Here is a 16,479-nt window from a genome sequence, read left to right as displayed (position 1 = left end):
AAGACACAGAAAGAAGCTCGGGGTTCCTGGATCTTCCAGTCAACAAGTAGAGGAGAAAGGCAGATTTTGATGTGAGATTTTGTGATTTATAAATATTGACAACTTAATTCAAATGTTTAAAATATGTCCCATGTGCAAACAAACAAAAACCCAACTAGACCCAAAGGCTGAATTCTACCCATGAGATTCCAGGGTGCAACCTCTATCCTCTGGTCTCTTCATTCTGGTCTCTCCCTTCTTGATACCAAGATCATATTTAAATCCTTCCTCCTCATTTTGGCCCAAATTTCTTACCGTATTTGTAAAAAATCAATCAATTCTACCAACAGTCTTCACTCACTAAAAGTGAAAGTCAATGCCCTAGCCTCCCAGGCTCTATTAGTCCTTCTTTCCTGTGACCTAATTTATTTTACTGCTCTCTCTCTCTGATGCTGCTGCTTCCTAGTCCTTAAATGCTCAATACAATGATACCACAGTGCCTTTGCCCTTGCTATCTCTCTGTCTCAAAGCTCTTTCCTCACATATCCAAATGATTTACTTCTTCTGAACCATATTCCATGGTTCAGTCCTCAAATGCCCTACTCATCAGTATGACATTTTTTTTGCAGACCCTAGGTCCTTTTTTTATTTCATTTATCCCACTTTATAATAATCATCATTGAATATTGTATATTATTTCAACATTGTTCATTTCTTTATAGTCTTTCTGCATTAGAAAGTTTGCACTATAGAAACAGATACGCATGTATTTTCTATTTGTGCTAAATAGTTCCCGAATGCTTTATCATCGGTGTGCTAAATAGTTTCCAACACACATTAGGTGCTTTACTGCTGTGTGTGGATTTAATGAATGAAGAAGTGTTTTCTTATTGAACAAGTGTGTATGGAGACACACTTGAAAAGGCAGGCTGAGCTAAATACATATCAAGAACTTTAAAACATTCAGACCATTTGACACCATAATTCCACTCCTGGGAATATACCCTGAGGATATAATACAGGATAGTGAAAAACAAATTTAAACCCAAATATGGTTTTTGCTGTTGAATACAAAATAGCGAAGAAAGAAAATGTGCATCAATAAATAAAATATGAGGCAGTCATAAGACAGAATCTTAAACATATTGAAGTACTTATAATATTAAATCAAAAAGCATGATAAAAACCAATTAACAGGTAAGAGAAAAGATGGGAAAATAATAAAAAGTTACTAAGGTTGATAGGCATTCTGGGAAAAAATGTTAATGCTTTTCTTTATTTTTAAGTTTCCCACAGTGAGCATATGTAACTTGTATTTTTAGAAAATATTAGGAAAAATCAGGACTGACCAGAATTGGGGGTGATGGTGTTCGTCCACTCCATTCCCAAGGTGGGGAGGCAGGTGCTCCCTGGGAGGAGCCCTGAGGAGGAGCTGCCCTGGATTCCGACAGTCAGCCTCCCTGGGTGGTTCCCAGCCCTTTCAGGGGAGGCCAAGACAGGTACAAAGTCCCCTGACTGCTGGGAAATTGCTCCAGCTCTGATCAATCAGGGAACATTCTCTTCAGCCTCTGGCATTTATCAAACCTCCTTTACCCTCATCTGTCACTGTGCGGTGGGGCTGCCTTGCTGGGCACAGTCTAATCAAGTCAGTATGCCCCGAGGGTCCCCAGAGATAAAGAGGAGGGGGGCTCAGAGGGAGCAGGGAGAAAAGGGAGCTGGGATGAAGGGAAGAGGATCCCCAAGGAGGAGGAGGGAAGAGCAAATGTTCAGAGAACACTCGTTTGTTTTGCTATCGTGGCAATTAATGCTGGGAAGTGACATTTTAAGGGGCTCTGGTGACAGCTTTGGTGACATTCCTGTTTGTGATTCCATGACAAATCTCTGTCTATATCTTATTTTAGAGAGCGTGGAGACAGCTTGGAGGTCGGCTGCCTGAGATGCCAAGCTCCTATCTGTTTGAGGCAGGGCTTCTCTGTTGCCTGAGCCTGGGCATTTAGACCCAGGGTCAAGGTCAGGAGGAGGAGCCAATGAAAAAAGGCAGAAAAGCCTCTGAGGCAGGGTCTGGTCTCAGATGACCTTGTTCATCTGAGATTCACTGAAGCAAAAATGGACACCGTGTCATGCTACATGCAGTACTTGCTTTGCCCATCAGTTGGGGAAGAAAAAAGGAAAAAAAGATAATTCAAATCTGAGAACCCTCCAGGCTGGTTCTTTCTAAGGACTCTATTTTGAAGCACCTATCTTGCCTCCTTTCTTTCCTAATAAACCCTAAGACGAAAATGGAATGGAAACAGATTATACTGCAATTTCACAATCTGAGAAATAGAAGGGATTACTTAAATGGTGTCTAATCTCCAATCCAGCTACTCCAGCCTTGATAAATGGCTACAAAGTTTGGTTTGCATATTTCTAAAGAGAAGGCCATTAAGATCTTTAAGATTCCAGCGGGACGGGGAGAGCAGGATAGATGTAACAAGTTGTTTGCCAAATGAGAGGATACTTCAGGCATAAAATCAGTGTAGGAAACAAAGAGAAAGGTGAATCTAACCTCTAATTGGGGACATAAGGACAACTTCCCCATCAAATTCTGTGGGTCATAGGTGAGTGACTCAATTTCCCCAAACGTAAGCTAAGTTCCTTGTCTCCCCAAAGGCTTCACAGACAGAGTTTGCATTGAAGAAGACATTCTATAAATGTTTAGAGAGATATAAGATAAAGCCTCCAGTGCCTCTAAACTGTGAGCTCTAGGGGAAGACCAGTTATTATTTTGCTTTGCATATCTACATTAAACACATAATAGGTGCTTGTAAACATTGTTAAGTAAATGAATGGACTTACGAATGGATGAGTGAGCAGTGAGAGAGAAGGGTATCCACGGAGAAGACACAGGGAGCAAATGCCAGCCTGTCTCTCTCAATGGATGGCCATTGACTGCGGAGATGGCTGATGAGGGAGACAGGGGGCACAGTCACCAGCCTGTGGGACGTTCTGCAATGCAGAACTCAGAAGGTGCTTGGAAGGAGGAGAGCGGAGTGGCAGTTTAGTATTTGAATGCCAGGCCACTCTGGTGTTGAGAAAGTCATTTCCAATCTTCCCTTCTCTGTATGCTGGAGATTCTCTTTCAGAACCATCTCACTGAACCAGCTTGATGCTCTGGTTCCAGCACTTCCACCCATTTGTCCTTCCAGTAGCCCCCGAGGGTGACCCTGGCAGTGTGCCCTTTAGGGAAGGATGTCCCAGGCTCTCTGACAACCTCCACCAGGGCTGCAGGACAGCTGGGAAGAGGGTGTGTCTTAAGAAGGGTGGTGCTGCCTACATGGGGATCAGAGGACAAGGGACATTTGGGGGGTAAGAATTGAGTCCCTTAGATAATAAGATAAAGGAGGCTACACGTGTCCCTCAGGAGGGCACATTGAGCCGTTTCAAGATAAAATGCAGAGATGACAGGACCAAGGGAGTTGGGGTTGGGCAAAAGTCACTGATGGGCTGGCCACGGGAATGGCAGGGTGAGACACAAAGCCCTGTAAGGGCCCTGCCTGCCTCTGTAACCATGCCAGCTTCTTCTACCAGCCCTTTACTCTGAGGCCTATCTTCTCCTTAAGATGTCCAGGCACGGAGCTCTGCCAGTGGCCAGGATCTGTCCCCACCATGGGTCTCCTAGCACTCTATTAACCTTTCTGAGGGGGAAGATTTAAGGCTCGGGTTATGTTCCACTCACATACTGTGAAATCAATCCAGTGGTTCACACCAGCCTCCGAAATGCAACAGAAAGATAATAGAAGACTTCAGAGCAGACCACATGCAATAAGGAAACGTACTCTTGCTTAACTTCCTGTTGAGGCACTACAGATACATATATCACACACATACGGGGGGGGGGGGCGGATACAGTGTGAAACATTCCTTATTTGTGGCTGCTGTTTTTCAACATTTTGGACAAACAGCTCTAAAAGACCTAGCTGGCCGGCATCTATGCCCATGTCCTCCCTTTCCTGCTCAATTGGCAGGATTGATGCATGTTGTGTTATCTCCGGACCAGGCTTGGATCAGGATACTAGACAAAGCCAGGTTCCAATTGTGGCTCCATTACTCATAGCTATACACTTTGAGATAATTTCTAACTTTGGATGAGTACCTCTTCTTTATCAGATGTATGGGAGGGTCCTACAAATTCTTAATTTGAAAATACTAAACAAGATATATCCAGGGTAAACAAAGAAAAGAAGTTCAGAGAGAAGTTACCAGCCAATGGAATGATGCTAAAACATTCCTCTATGTGCTCCTCCATTACCCATTTCTCCTATGCAATGTATATTTATTAATGCCCATCAGGTGTCTCTATCATGTATGGAATAGAGACTCATTGGTTGATCTCATGGAAATCTCAGCCTAGTAAGAAAATTAAATTTTCTAATAAATAAGTCCAAACATTAAAAAGCACAACTAAAGAAACACATAAGATAGTTGACAGCAGACAAAAGAGAAGAATTCACATAGAGACAACAGCTTTGTCTGAGGAGGTGACCCTCAGGCTGAGATCAGAATGATGGGGAGTCAGCCATGCCATGACAGATTGGAGAAGGAAAGAGAGGGACTTCTCCAGGCCAAGTTAACTTGGGCATATGCAAAGGGCCTGTGGTGGAAGGAGCTTAGCAAATTCAAAGAACTGAGAGGAGGCCGCTGTGGTTGGAGAGTAGGAAATAAGAGTCAAGAGTAAGAAGAGCTCTGGGATGGCTTTCAGCTTGGAGTGTTTTGACCACAGCCATTGTAACAGCAGCTGCTGAGTGGAGATGGGTGAGGAGAGGAGGCAAGGAAGAGCAACACCCATTAGTAATGTGAGGGTGAGGTGACATGTTAGTGGGGACACCAGCAAGACCGCTGTGGCTTGACGAGGAAAGGGGAGTGGGGGTTGAGAGCCTCTGTGTGAAGAAGCAGGAACACCAAGGTAAGGCCTTAAAGGAGGGGCTGAGCAAGAAAGAGTTCTGAAAACTCAGAAAGCACTATACAAAGGTGGCATTTACCTGGCGGTCCCAGAAGTGTCAGAAAGTGAGTTAAAAACAGCCTCTTGGTTTCTCACATCCTCGGGATCTACTGACACCCAACCCGAGTTCCCTGCACTGAGTGAGTGAGTGCCCCCCTTCCCCACCCGCTCAGCAAGTACCCCCTTTATCCTGAGCCCAGATAAGGTTCAACCTGCTGCTCCTATGTCAGAAAGACGGTGGCACCTTCCCCTCCATCCCTGTGGGCCACCGATGACATTGGATGCTTTTCTCTTTCCTTCCTCCATCCTTGGTCCTGAGTGGAGTTAAGAAAGTAGAGGGAAACCTTCCTTCTGCATCACTTCACCAAAACAATCATTATGCACGGTAGCCAAGAAGGCTGATTTTTGACCGACAAAAGGAATTTGAACCAATGTTATTTTATTTTAATTTTTTTTAAGAGAGAGAGAGAGAGAGAGAGAGAGAGAGAGAGAGAGAGAGAGAGAGAGAGAGAACTTTTTTAATGTTTATTTTAGTTCTCGGCGGACACAACATCTTTGTATGTGGTGATGAGGATTGAACCCGGGCCGCACGCACGCCAGGCGAGCGCGCTACCGCCTGAACCACATCCCCAGCCCGAACCCATGTTATTTTAAATTAAGATTTTTTTTAAAAAAGAAAAAACTGCACAAATGAATTAATAGCAACTATATGAGTAAGAACAGAAGGGTCCACAAAACTGTATGTGTAGTGGATGTGGATGGGGTGTGGGCTACTGAGGTGCCTCTGTGTGGGGGAGGAAGGTGTAGATTCCTTTGAGAGTGTAGGAATATATTTTAAAAATGAGTAAACATGGTAATACTCACCAACATCACACCTGGGTGTCCCTCTTTGAGCCCTGATTGTGCTTTTAGAAACATATCTATCCTACAGAAATATTCTCACACAGGAACAATGTATCTAGCTAGCTTCCTAGCTAGCTCTATGTGCAAAGATGCCCTGAACTTGTTTTAGATGCAGAAAATTAAGATAATGGTCAATAACTAGGGATCATAAAGTCAGCTTTGGTATGCTGGATGGTTCACATTATGGGATCCTGTACAGCCACCAAAGAAATAAGGTAGGTACGCGTGGGTGATTAGGAAATGTACTGTTCAAACATAGTTTAGTAAAATATCAGAGAGGTGCAGATATATGTGGGTGAGATGACCTCATTAGGACAAACCTGAAGGCAGACACATGTATACCATGTATATGTGTAATATACATACATGCTGGAAGAATGTAATTTAAACTTATCAAGGGTCAGTCTTTGGGTCCTAGCATGGAATGAGACAGACACAGGTAGAACTTTTAGATGTTCCCTTGTATAACTCAGACTTCTTTTTTTTTTTTTAATTTCTCTTTCTTTCCCTCCTTTTTCCTTACTACTCTTTCTGCCTTCCATTATAAACAGCATGCATTTCTTTCCTAATAATAAAACATAATTATAAAAACCCAACATCCATTCATCCATTTTTTATCCCATTCCTCGGTAAAATGACAAAGTTGTTCTTTTAATTTCCTCATGCATCCATGCATACTACTCAGGGAAGGGAAACATAAATTTAAGGAGGGATAAAGAGAATTGGAATTAGCATGCACTGAGCTTCTGTGATGTGTCAGACATAGTGCTGAGCACTCATGCATTTACACAGGTAAGTTCTCAGCAACTGGCTCAGGTGACATCAGGGTGACATTCAAAACTCCTGAGAACTTCTAAGTTGCAGGCTCTAACCAGCCAGAAAAGATGCCAGCCATGGTGCTGAGTAGCATCTTAAAGCCACCCAGAGGCCAGATAGTGGGAAGCTCAGGAGAGCCTTGGGGAGCTCTGTCTGCCGTGCAGACAGCAGGAGGGAACAGGAGGGCTCAGGGCACTGAACTACTACCCCACTGGCATCAGAGTGAATTTCCATATTTAACAAAAGATGCGGCCATGATGGTGTGTATCAGCTGAACACCAGCCTTGCTCAGCACAATACCCTCCGGCCCTGGAACTCTAGGCAGTTGTCACTTTGTAATGAAACTTTCTCCCTCCAGTCTCCACTGTGTATCCTCTATTATCTGCAAGTCTGAGCTGAAAAGCAGGTTGATAGGACTCAAGCAGGATGAAGCAGCTTGAATCTCAAAGCAAATTCTAAGTATGAAATGTGCAGTGAGGTTGACCCTCGGTGATACAATTTCAAAGCTGTGGGATCATTTTTTTTTCAATCATATTATGTTTTAGATGTGGTGTCCCCCAAAAGCTCATGTGTGAGACAATGCTAGATGGTTTGGAGGAGAAAATATTGGCTTATAGCCTTAACCTAATCAGTGAATTAACCCCTGATGGGAATAACTGAGTGGTAACTGGACATAGGTGGGGTGTGGCTCGAGGAAGTGGTTCATTGGGGCGTGGCTGTGGTGTATATATTTTGTAGCTGGAGAGTGGATTCTCTCTTTCTCTGCTTGCTGATCACCATGTGAACTGCTACCTTCTGCCATGTTGTTCCTGCCTCACCTGGAGCCCCGTGGAACGAAGCTGCTATCTATGGAAGGAGACCTCAGAAACCAAGAGCCCCTAATAAACCTTTCCCCCTATACAGTTGTTCTGATTGGGTCTTTTAGTCACAGCAGCGACAAAGCTGACTAAAACAATTTCAGGTCATTTTTTTTTTAATTATACATATTTATGGGTTACAGTGTGTTGGTTTGATACAGGTATCACATAGACATATATACATATACAATGTATAATGATAAATCATGGTGATCTACACTTCCGTCTTCTTACCCATGTATTTCTTTGTGCTGGTGCTATGGTTTGGATCCGAATGTCCTCCACAGTTCGTGTGTTGGAAGCATGGTACCTGTGCAGCAAGGTGCAGAGGTGGGTTGCTTAGATAATGATTAGATCATATGAGCTCTGACCTCATCAGTGGATTGATACATTAATCAGTGGATTGACACACTGATGGCTGAATGAACTACTGGGAAGTAGGACCTGGGTGATAGAGGCAGGTCACTTGGGGTGTGCCCTGGAAGGCTTACCTTCCTCCAGCCCCTTCCTCTCTGCTTCCTCACCATGAGCTGAGCAGCTTTCTTCCACCACATTCTGCAGCCATGATGTTCTTCTGTGGAGTCAGCTGACCAGGGACTGAACCTCTGAAACCGGGAGCCAAAATAAACCTTTCCCCCACTAAAGCTGTTCTTGTCGGGTATTTGGGTCCCAGTGATGAAAAGCTGACTAGCGCAGTTGGGAATCTTTGAATTCTTCTTGTTCTTTATAAAGCATATAATAAATTCTGGTGAACTACAGTCATCCTGCTGTGGGGTAGAACAATAGTCCCCATTGCTCCTATTTAATTGTATTTTGGTATTTATTTTATATGGCGGCCCAGAATCTGCTCACACTCTGCAGCTCTGTGGCTATGCCCAGGCCACCCCATAAAGGAGAGAGCCTCAAGATTCCCTCCTGGGGGCCACCTGAGGACACAGAGCACACACCTGATCTGAGCGGTCACTGTCATATCCCATGTTGTGGGAGAGCCACTAGCAGCCACCCCCGACAGGGCGACCAGTTTCCCATCTAGAGTCAAAAAGCCTGTCCTGCACTTCCGGGTTCCTCCCCGGATGCTCTTACTGGAGCCCACTCAAAGGACTGTGGAAAGGATCGTTTGGGTGAGATGAAAACAGGGGAGATGAAGAGGCACAGACACAGAGTGGTTTAGAAGGGGGTCGAGGTCACAGAGCCTTGAACCAAGGAGTAGAATTCCAGTCTGAATTCCTCACACTCCCCCCTGGCTGCCTATTCTCCTGCACCCACCCCTCATTTCTCTTTCAATAACTTCTGCTTGGACTCTCTCAATACTAGTGTTGAGAGAGAATGAGAGTCTGACTTTGCCATTGTTCGGAAAGTGTTCTCCTTAAAGGAAACACAAGAGGAAGAGCCATCCTTACGCCATCCTGGGAGAGCAGATAGGAAAGTGTGCAGACTCCAGGGCATCCCATCAAGGAGAGGAGGCCGAGAGCCTCTTCCCCACTTCCCAGGAGCTAGTCTGCACATTCCTGGGATCCAGCACAATCCTGTCCTCTGTGCTGCCCTTATCCCAACCCCCATCACTGAGGTTACAGAGAGAGTTTGCAGGAAGCTGAAATGGAAAGGTGTATTCTATTTAAGAAGCACAGGTCTGGGCCACACATGGTGGTGCATGCCTGTAATCCCAGTGACTCCGAAGACTAAAGCAGGAGGATCACAAGTTTGAAGGTAGCCTCAGCAACTTAGTGAGGCCTGCTTTTGAAATAAAAGATAAAAAGGGCTGGGGACGTGGTTCAGTGGTTCCGTGCCTCTGGGATCAGTCCCTGGTACCCCCATCCCCGCCAAAAAAAAAAAAAAAAAGTACAGGTCTTGGGAGGCACCAACCCCCAATGAAACTGGTCATCACCCTGATGCTGCACAGCCCATTCTGACCATGCATGGTAGACACCTGTCTAGAATAAGCATTCTTTCTGGCCAGAAGTCTGGGGAGTGGCCCCATGGGTCTGGGTTCCTGGGTTAGCTCTGCCACATATTCACTGAATGGCATGGAGAGAGCTGTGGCCTCTCTTCAAGCTTTGGCTCCAATTCCCTGGCCTCCTCCCCACAGTGCATCTCCCAGGAGCGGGGGTCACATATTACTCCTTTGGGGAAGAAGTTCTATTTCCTCATCTCTGTCTCAGGTCTGCTCTGGTGTGTGGCACAGTGTAACCACTTTGGAGACTCATGGTATGAATGACAGGAACAGCACAGCACATGGAACCTCAGCTGCGTACTCCGTACTCAACATGCGTCATCTCACTTAAGCTTCCTGACTGCAGTGCCAGGCAGAATATTAGTATCCCACTTTTTAATGAGAGAAGAGGGTGACCTGCCCAAGGTCACAGAGCTGTAATGTTGACTGGGAAACTCCACCTCTGTACTGTTCTGTCTCCTTGGCTTTTCTGCCTCTTGAGTGCAGACTCTATCACTGTGTTTCCTCCTCACTTGGGAAACTAAGGCAGGTAGTGGAAGAGGAAGGAAGGAGGGGGAAGGAGGACACTCAAACAAGAGAACAGTTAGTGACTTACTTTCCCCATCTGCCTCTTCATTCTGGAGTTCTGCTCTTCTCCATTTGAAGGTGGAGTGTGTGTGTGTGTGGGGGGGGGCGGGATGGGAAAGTAGAAGGCATGAAAATTTGCCTGTGCTAGATGCATCTTGGTATCTTCCTTTGGTGGTGGTCAGTGATCCTTCAGGAGTTTTCATCTTCAACCCTTCTGCTTTCTTCCAAGTTCTGGTCATTGCTATTAATGGCCTTTGCTGACACTTTAGTTTCTAGCATCTCTAGACTCAGGACAGTAAGATTGCTTGAAACCTGGGGCTGAGCACTCTGGACCCTGACGGGGTCAACTCTCTGATCAGTTCTTTCAATCATCCATCAACAGCTATTTTTAGAGTGTCTACTACTAAATGTCAGTCACTGTGCTGGATATTGCTGAAACAAAGATTGGGGATCGTGTATTTGCTCTGGAAGATCTCCAAAGATAGTCTAGGAGGCAGAAAGAGAAACTGGCTATTATTGTATAGTGTGGTAAGTTCAAAGTCAATAGAAGCAGAACACCGACAGAAGCATCACTAGAAGCATAAGATCTGGCAGAGGGAGGTAAAGGTTCCCATGGCAGCTGGAATTTGAAGAGACACTGGACAGGATTGTTGTAACTGGGTTAAACAGAATCTCAGAAGTGCAACTGAGACTTAGGGCCTGTGGTCTACAGAAGCCATTCTTGGGAGTTTGGCACTACTATTTGGGTTAGGTATTTTTCATATAGTTCGTATGTAATTTACATTAGGTACTCAGTGAGGAAAGTAGGGCTCAGGAGGTCGAATTCCCATTCTCCTAAGATCACATTGTAAGTAAAGGAGGTAGGATTTCAACCAGGGTCCATATGACTCCAAAATCTATGCTCTCGTCCACTGCAAGAGTCAACATCCTACCTGAATTTACTGGTTTCATAAACATCTCTCTGTTTTTTATGTAGCCCACACTGCTCCTATTTGCACATGCAGTCTCACGGAAACATGAGCCTGAGAGAGAACCCTAGGAGCAAAAAGAAGAATGCAGAGTCCAGAGATCCAGGGCTGGGACCAAGCAAAGAGGGTGCCTCTAGGCTCACAAGAGAAGGGGATCAGTGTTTCAGTGGCGTATCCAGGCCAAACCTTTAACTCGTCACCATCACTAGCTTCATAAAGATGATGAATTTAAAAAAAAAAAAAAAAAAAAAAAGGCAACCTTTGCTTTGGTAGCATTTCTCTAAAAGAAAATATCCCGGCTCCACCTGTAAACAAGTTGGAGCCAGAGATGCTTATAAAAACACATCCTGTGCTTGTGCCCAAATGATCATCGGTCCCTTAACAGGACAAAGGAAATGGGTCTTTGCTACATGTTTAATAAAGAGTGAGCAGTGTTAGTCTTTACAAGGTCCAACAGGAGCCAGAAACAACTGCACAAAACAAAGGTGACCTCAGGCTGCATCAGCAGGAGCTGATATCTGGCGAGAGGGAGGTCTAAGTCTGATTTTTGCTCAGGATCCAGTGTTCCCCCCTGGATGAGAAAAAATGTCAGCTCAGGCCCTAGGCTCCCGGATCAGAAAACTGAGGCTTTCCATTTAGAGGATGGTGGCCAGGAGGAAATGTCGCAAAGCATTTCACATGAGACAGAAGAAGAAGCTGGGGATGCTCACTGACATTGATTTACAGAAGTTACACGGTGCCTTTTCTGTTGTCACAGTTTCCAAGAGCTTCCCTGGAGAAGGAAGATCAGATTCTCTTTCTTTATGGTCAGGCAGGATCAAGGACATAGACTGCAAGTCCTACATGGGAGGCCTTCCCATAGTGATGTCCAGAAACAGGATGAACTCTTCCTTGAATAGTAAGGCTGTCAAGGGAGGTATCTGGAAACCCTGGGGAGTACAAGACTGCATGCTCTGTCATGCCACTCAAACTTCCACTCTAGGAACAATGACATCCTTTTTTCCCTTATTATTGAATGGACCAAAGAAGACAAAATGATAATCTAACAGAGGTGGATCATAAATACAAAATGATTTATTCCAGAGGACACAACCCCTCTCCCCAAAACCCATCTCCTGAATCTCTTCCCAATCGCCAAAATGTCCCCTGAAGAATGGACTCACCTTTCTTCTCAAAGTCTACCTTTTCTTCGCCTGGCCGTCCCAAGCTGTCCAAGGTGTGGGTCACCTGGCTGCCAAACTCATCCTCCCGGGAGACGTGGTTGGCCCGCCGGGGCGGGTCCTCCTCCTCCTCATAGTCGTAGTCATCCAGGATGGGGGTCTCCCGGATGGGCACTCCGATGACAGAATTGTGGGCCTGCAGCCGGGAGGAGCGGAAGCTCTCCCGGGCCTGGGGACCCAGGAGCACTGACGGGATGTAGTGGATCTCATGAGTGGCTTCTGTGCTTGCGCTCTTCTGGGGGATGCGGCGGCGCTTCTGCCAGCGCCTCTGGGCGTACAGGGCCACCGTGAACACCAGCAGCAGCAGCAGCAGTGCGATGAGGCCACCCTGGTGCAGGAAGGAAGAACAAGCAGATGGGTTACGGCTCTTTGGGGATTTTCCCATCCTTCACCCTGGGTCAAGATCCTTGTGTTGGGTTCATAGAACTAGAGAGACATTGCCTCCCAACCTGGCTTTTCACCACAGAACTGTGACCTCGGGCAAACTGCTTGACTCCTCGGAGCCTTGCTTTTCAAGGTATAATGGATAAATAAAAGTCCTTGCTCTTCTTGCTTCACTAGGTTGGCATGAGGAGGAAATGAGATGGAAAATGGCCATGTCAGAGCAATCCAGCTTCCTGAATGTTGGGAAATCAAGACTGTGAGCCTGGACTCTGCCTCCCGACAGCCAAGTGACCCCAGGACAGTTGTCAATGCTCTCTCAGCCTTGTTTTCCTATCTCTACAATGAGTTCACCGAGGGCTCGAGAGACAGTAGCCACTCCTACATCCTGCTACAAATACAAGAGAGCATTATTCAGTCAAGCAGAATTTCTACATCGTCTATATTTTCTTCATCTTCAGAAACACTGGTCTTTGAATCTGATTCTCAAGAAGGGACCTGGGACAAAGTAGGTGCTCAATATGTATTTGCTGAATGAATGAGTAGATGGATGAATGGATTAAAGTGTACCTTTGTGGGCTTCCTTGAATCAGAAGCTTAAGGTAAACAAACTGAAGTTTATCTTTAACATATGCAACTCTTTAAATACTTGGGCCTGCATAATAGACATTAATTTGAAAAAAAAGCTAATGTATGCATAGCCATATTTTTCATGATCCATAAGATTCATGAAGAAACCTGGTCTGTGTGTTCCTTCAGGGCAGGGATATTTCTAAGATAGATCTGTATCAGGCACCTGCCAGGGGCTTGAAGTGGAAAGTCTGCCTTCTCCTGACCCCATACCTCCTCTGTACCAGAAGCATATCTGTGGATGGGTTGGTCCTCCTTGCTTTTCTTTTATTTCTACACATTATGTGGTGTTTCATGTTGGGAAGCTCGGGGCCCACTTTGTTGAGTCCTGGCTATAGTAAACCCTAGACTCAGGAAGGGGATACCTACTTATGTGCAAGAGGGGGCAAGGCTCTGAAATTCAGAGGGTGAGAAGCAGAGCTAGTCTTTATTTTGATGTGTTTATTTTGTTTTTTTTAACCTGAAGTCTTTACACTTAGGACTCTGAGTGATCAGTTTGTTCTCTTGAACATGATTGGAGACAAAGACAATTCCTGATAACTACATATACTGTATGTCACAAAGAAGTGACACGTTCACCCTGAATTCATTATCTTGCAGGTAAGGGGGTGACTGCTGTTGATTGATATCCATTATGGCCAAGAAGAAGCCTATTCACTAAAATGGTCCAACCATCCTCTGATTACCCAGATCCTGGCAAACTATTGTGCTCTTTTTGCAAGTGTTGACTAAGCTAGAATTCAGCACCTCTACTGAAGGTGGGGAGTGGGAGAGGGTAATAAGCTGAAAGGTGGTCAGGTAAGGTGGACAGCACTAGACCAGGGCCCCTTGACTATTTCAAGATCCCAAGGGAGGTTTGAGTGTCAGAACTTAAAAGCCAATAATGCAAATTAAACAAAGCCAAGTATATGTATGTATCTATGTGTATCTCTCTGTGTGTATAATTTATCAAATATATGTAAAATGTTGGAGTCCAAAACTTCCTTGGAGAGGGAGGCGAGATGTGAGCCAATGGCTGTAGGTTACTTATTAGTGCCCAGCACAGGGTAAACACAAGATGTAGGAAAAATTTTCAATCACTGTCCCCATGAGGTTGCTGTGCAGAACAAATCTGAAAACAGCTGAAGAATTCCTTACAAACTGAAGAGTGCTGTGCATAACAGAGGACCTCAAAAGAGCCATGTGGCTGCCTCTGTCCTACTGGGACATTTCACCCAAGGAAAGCAGATGGGTGGCTCAATAGCAAGAATAGATTGCATTCAGGAAACACCTGCACGGGCCCTGGCTGTTGTCCTGGCCCTTGTATCTATCTACTCCCACTTCACCAGCCTCCTTTGCCAGGGCAAGTAAATGGAAAAGCAGGAGCAATCCATCAGGGATCAGCAGGCCAGGGTGCCCAGCCTCTGAGCATCCTGCAGGAGTGAACGCAGTCCCTGGTGATGCAGAAGATGCTGCAGGAAAGGAGGGTGCTCAGGAGGGAGGAAAGAACATAGGGGAAAGGATTTGAGTCTTCAGAAAGCAAGTGAAGAGAAGGCCAAAGCTCCAGGGGTGGCAAGCTGAGGATCTGCTGGCCTCAAGGACAACCTGATGCCAAATCCAATTTGGGCTGTGCTCGCTCTAGGGATGCCCAAGACAAATAAGGCCAAAGAAATAGCTCAAAATCCCCGGAAACAAAAGTGCCAATCTGTTAGTTAGAATTTGTTTCTGTGAGACTGTAAGCTGCACAGGTGTGGGTGTGATTCATTTTCTCTTCTCCTTATGGAGCTGGGAATTTCACTAGGCTGTCAGGCAGGGATTGGGGAAGAGACAGAAGAGGGGAAGCGTTATGGCCCCCATCTTTTCTGGGGTCTTCCTTCTGCAATCTCCCTAAGCAAGATCAGCCTGCTCCTGTTCAGTTACTGACAGTGAGTCTCAGATTCCCCAGGCAAAGGCCAGGCCAGGAAAAGTCAAGGGCAGAGTGGTGCAGCAGGGAAACACGAGTCTGGGGGCACGCGAGCCCCTGCCTCCCTGTTGCTCTTCCCTTTGACAAGTTACAATATATTACCTCCTTGTGCTCTCTTTAACATGAGGCTGGTCTCAATGAGGGGAGCTATGCTAAGGACTGGAAAAGACAAGAGAAGCTCTGGATGAAGGGTTTGGCGCCACAAATATCAGCCTCACACCTTCAGCTTCCCTAGGCCTTTATTCCAAACTAAAATCTTTACTCCATCCCTAGGCTTAAACCTATTTCCTGCCTCCCCAGGGCCCTCCAAGCCATAAGCAGACTCCCTGGCCCAGCACCTGAGGTCTCACGCTACCTGGATCCTTGCTTCCTCCTTATGCCTCAGCTCCCCATAAGTCTCACGTGTCCTTGTCACACCCTGAGGTATGACACACCGAGGGAAGAGCCTTCCCCAAAGTAGGATCCCCCATGGTCTGTGCTTACTGCTTGCTCTCTCAATCCAGAATTTTCTCCTTTACTCCCTGTAGTGGGTTGAACGGTGGCACCCAAAGGTCACATCCTCCTGCAATCTCAGAAGGTCACCTTATTTGGAAACAGGGTCTCTGCAGATATAGTTATATTAGGCCGTACAGGACTAGTCTGGGCCGTAAATCCAATGACCCGTGGCGTGATGATGGAGACAGACACTGGGGGGATACGTCTGTAAGTCAAGGGATCATCGCAAGCTTCCCCTCAGAGCACCAGAAGGAGCCAACTCTGGCTGACATATTGGTTTTGAACTTCTGGCCCCTGAGATGTGAGAGAATACATTTCCTTAGTCTCAAGCCACCCAGTGTGTGGCAATTAGTTATGGCTCCCCAGGAAGCTGACCTGCTCAGCTCATCTGCTCCCCCCCCCCCCGCCCCCAGCCTTCGAAGCACAGAAATCAATTCCTCAGGGAGCATCTTTGCCTCTTCAGGTCAGGGTGACCCCCAGAGTTATTAGTGATCTGGCTGCTCTGCTGAGGTCTTCTCATCTGGTGGGCCATTTCCCACTTCAGGTCCTGAGCTGACATTCACCAGAGCTTGAAATCCAAAAGGTGCTAAACAAACCACCAGAAGCCTAAAATTTTGACCAGACTGGCTAGAGGGAGGCAAAACACACGTCTTCAAACTGGTTCTCACCCCCGCATCCACAGGGCTCCCGATCAAAGCTTGGAAGGCCCCTTTTTGCTGTTCAGTCTTCTCCTGTATGCTAGTAACTGCGGCCGGCTTGCTTACACACACAATATCAAAAACGGAAAAA

General features: G+C 45.9%; 1 protein-coding gene across 3 annotated transcripts in view; it reads right to left on the bottom strand.

Annotated features, from left to right (window-relative positions):
• Astn2 (astrotactin 2) overlaps positions 1 to 16,479 on the bottom strand; it is an 847,605-nt gene that overhangs the window by 645,549 nt on the left and 185,577 nt on the right. For 2 of the 3 annotated variants that reach the window (XM_076845613.2, XM_076845612.2), the window contains exons 3-4: positions 12,186 to 12,570; positions 5,173 to 5,175 (exon numbers count right to left, since the gene is read on the bottom strand). In XM_076845613.2, coding sequence (XP_076701728.1) covers positions 5,173 to 5,175; positions 12,186 to 12,570 — 388 coding nt within the window. The remainder of the gene's footprint in view (positions 1 to 5,172; positions 5,176 to 12,185; positions 12,571 to 16,479) is intronic. The other variant, XM_076845614.2, reaches the window with a different exon arrangement.

The sequence above is a fragment of the Callospermophilus lateralis genome, chromosome 2 (genome assembly GCF_048772815.1).
Source record: "Callospermophilus lateralis isolate mCalLat2 chromosome 2, mCalLat2.hap1, whole genome shotgun sequence".
NCBI classification, from domain to species: Eukaryota; Metazoa; Chordata; class Mammalia; order Rodentia; family Sciuridae; genus Callospermophilus; species Callospermophilus lateralis.
The sequence above is the reverse complement of the archived record's forward strand: the minus strand, read 5'-3'. Positions and strand labels throughout refer to the sequence as shown.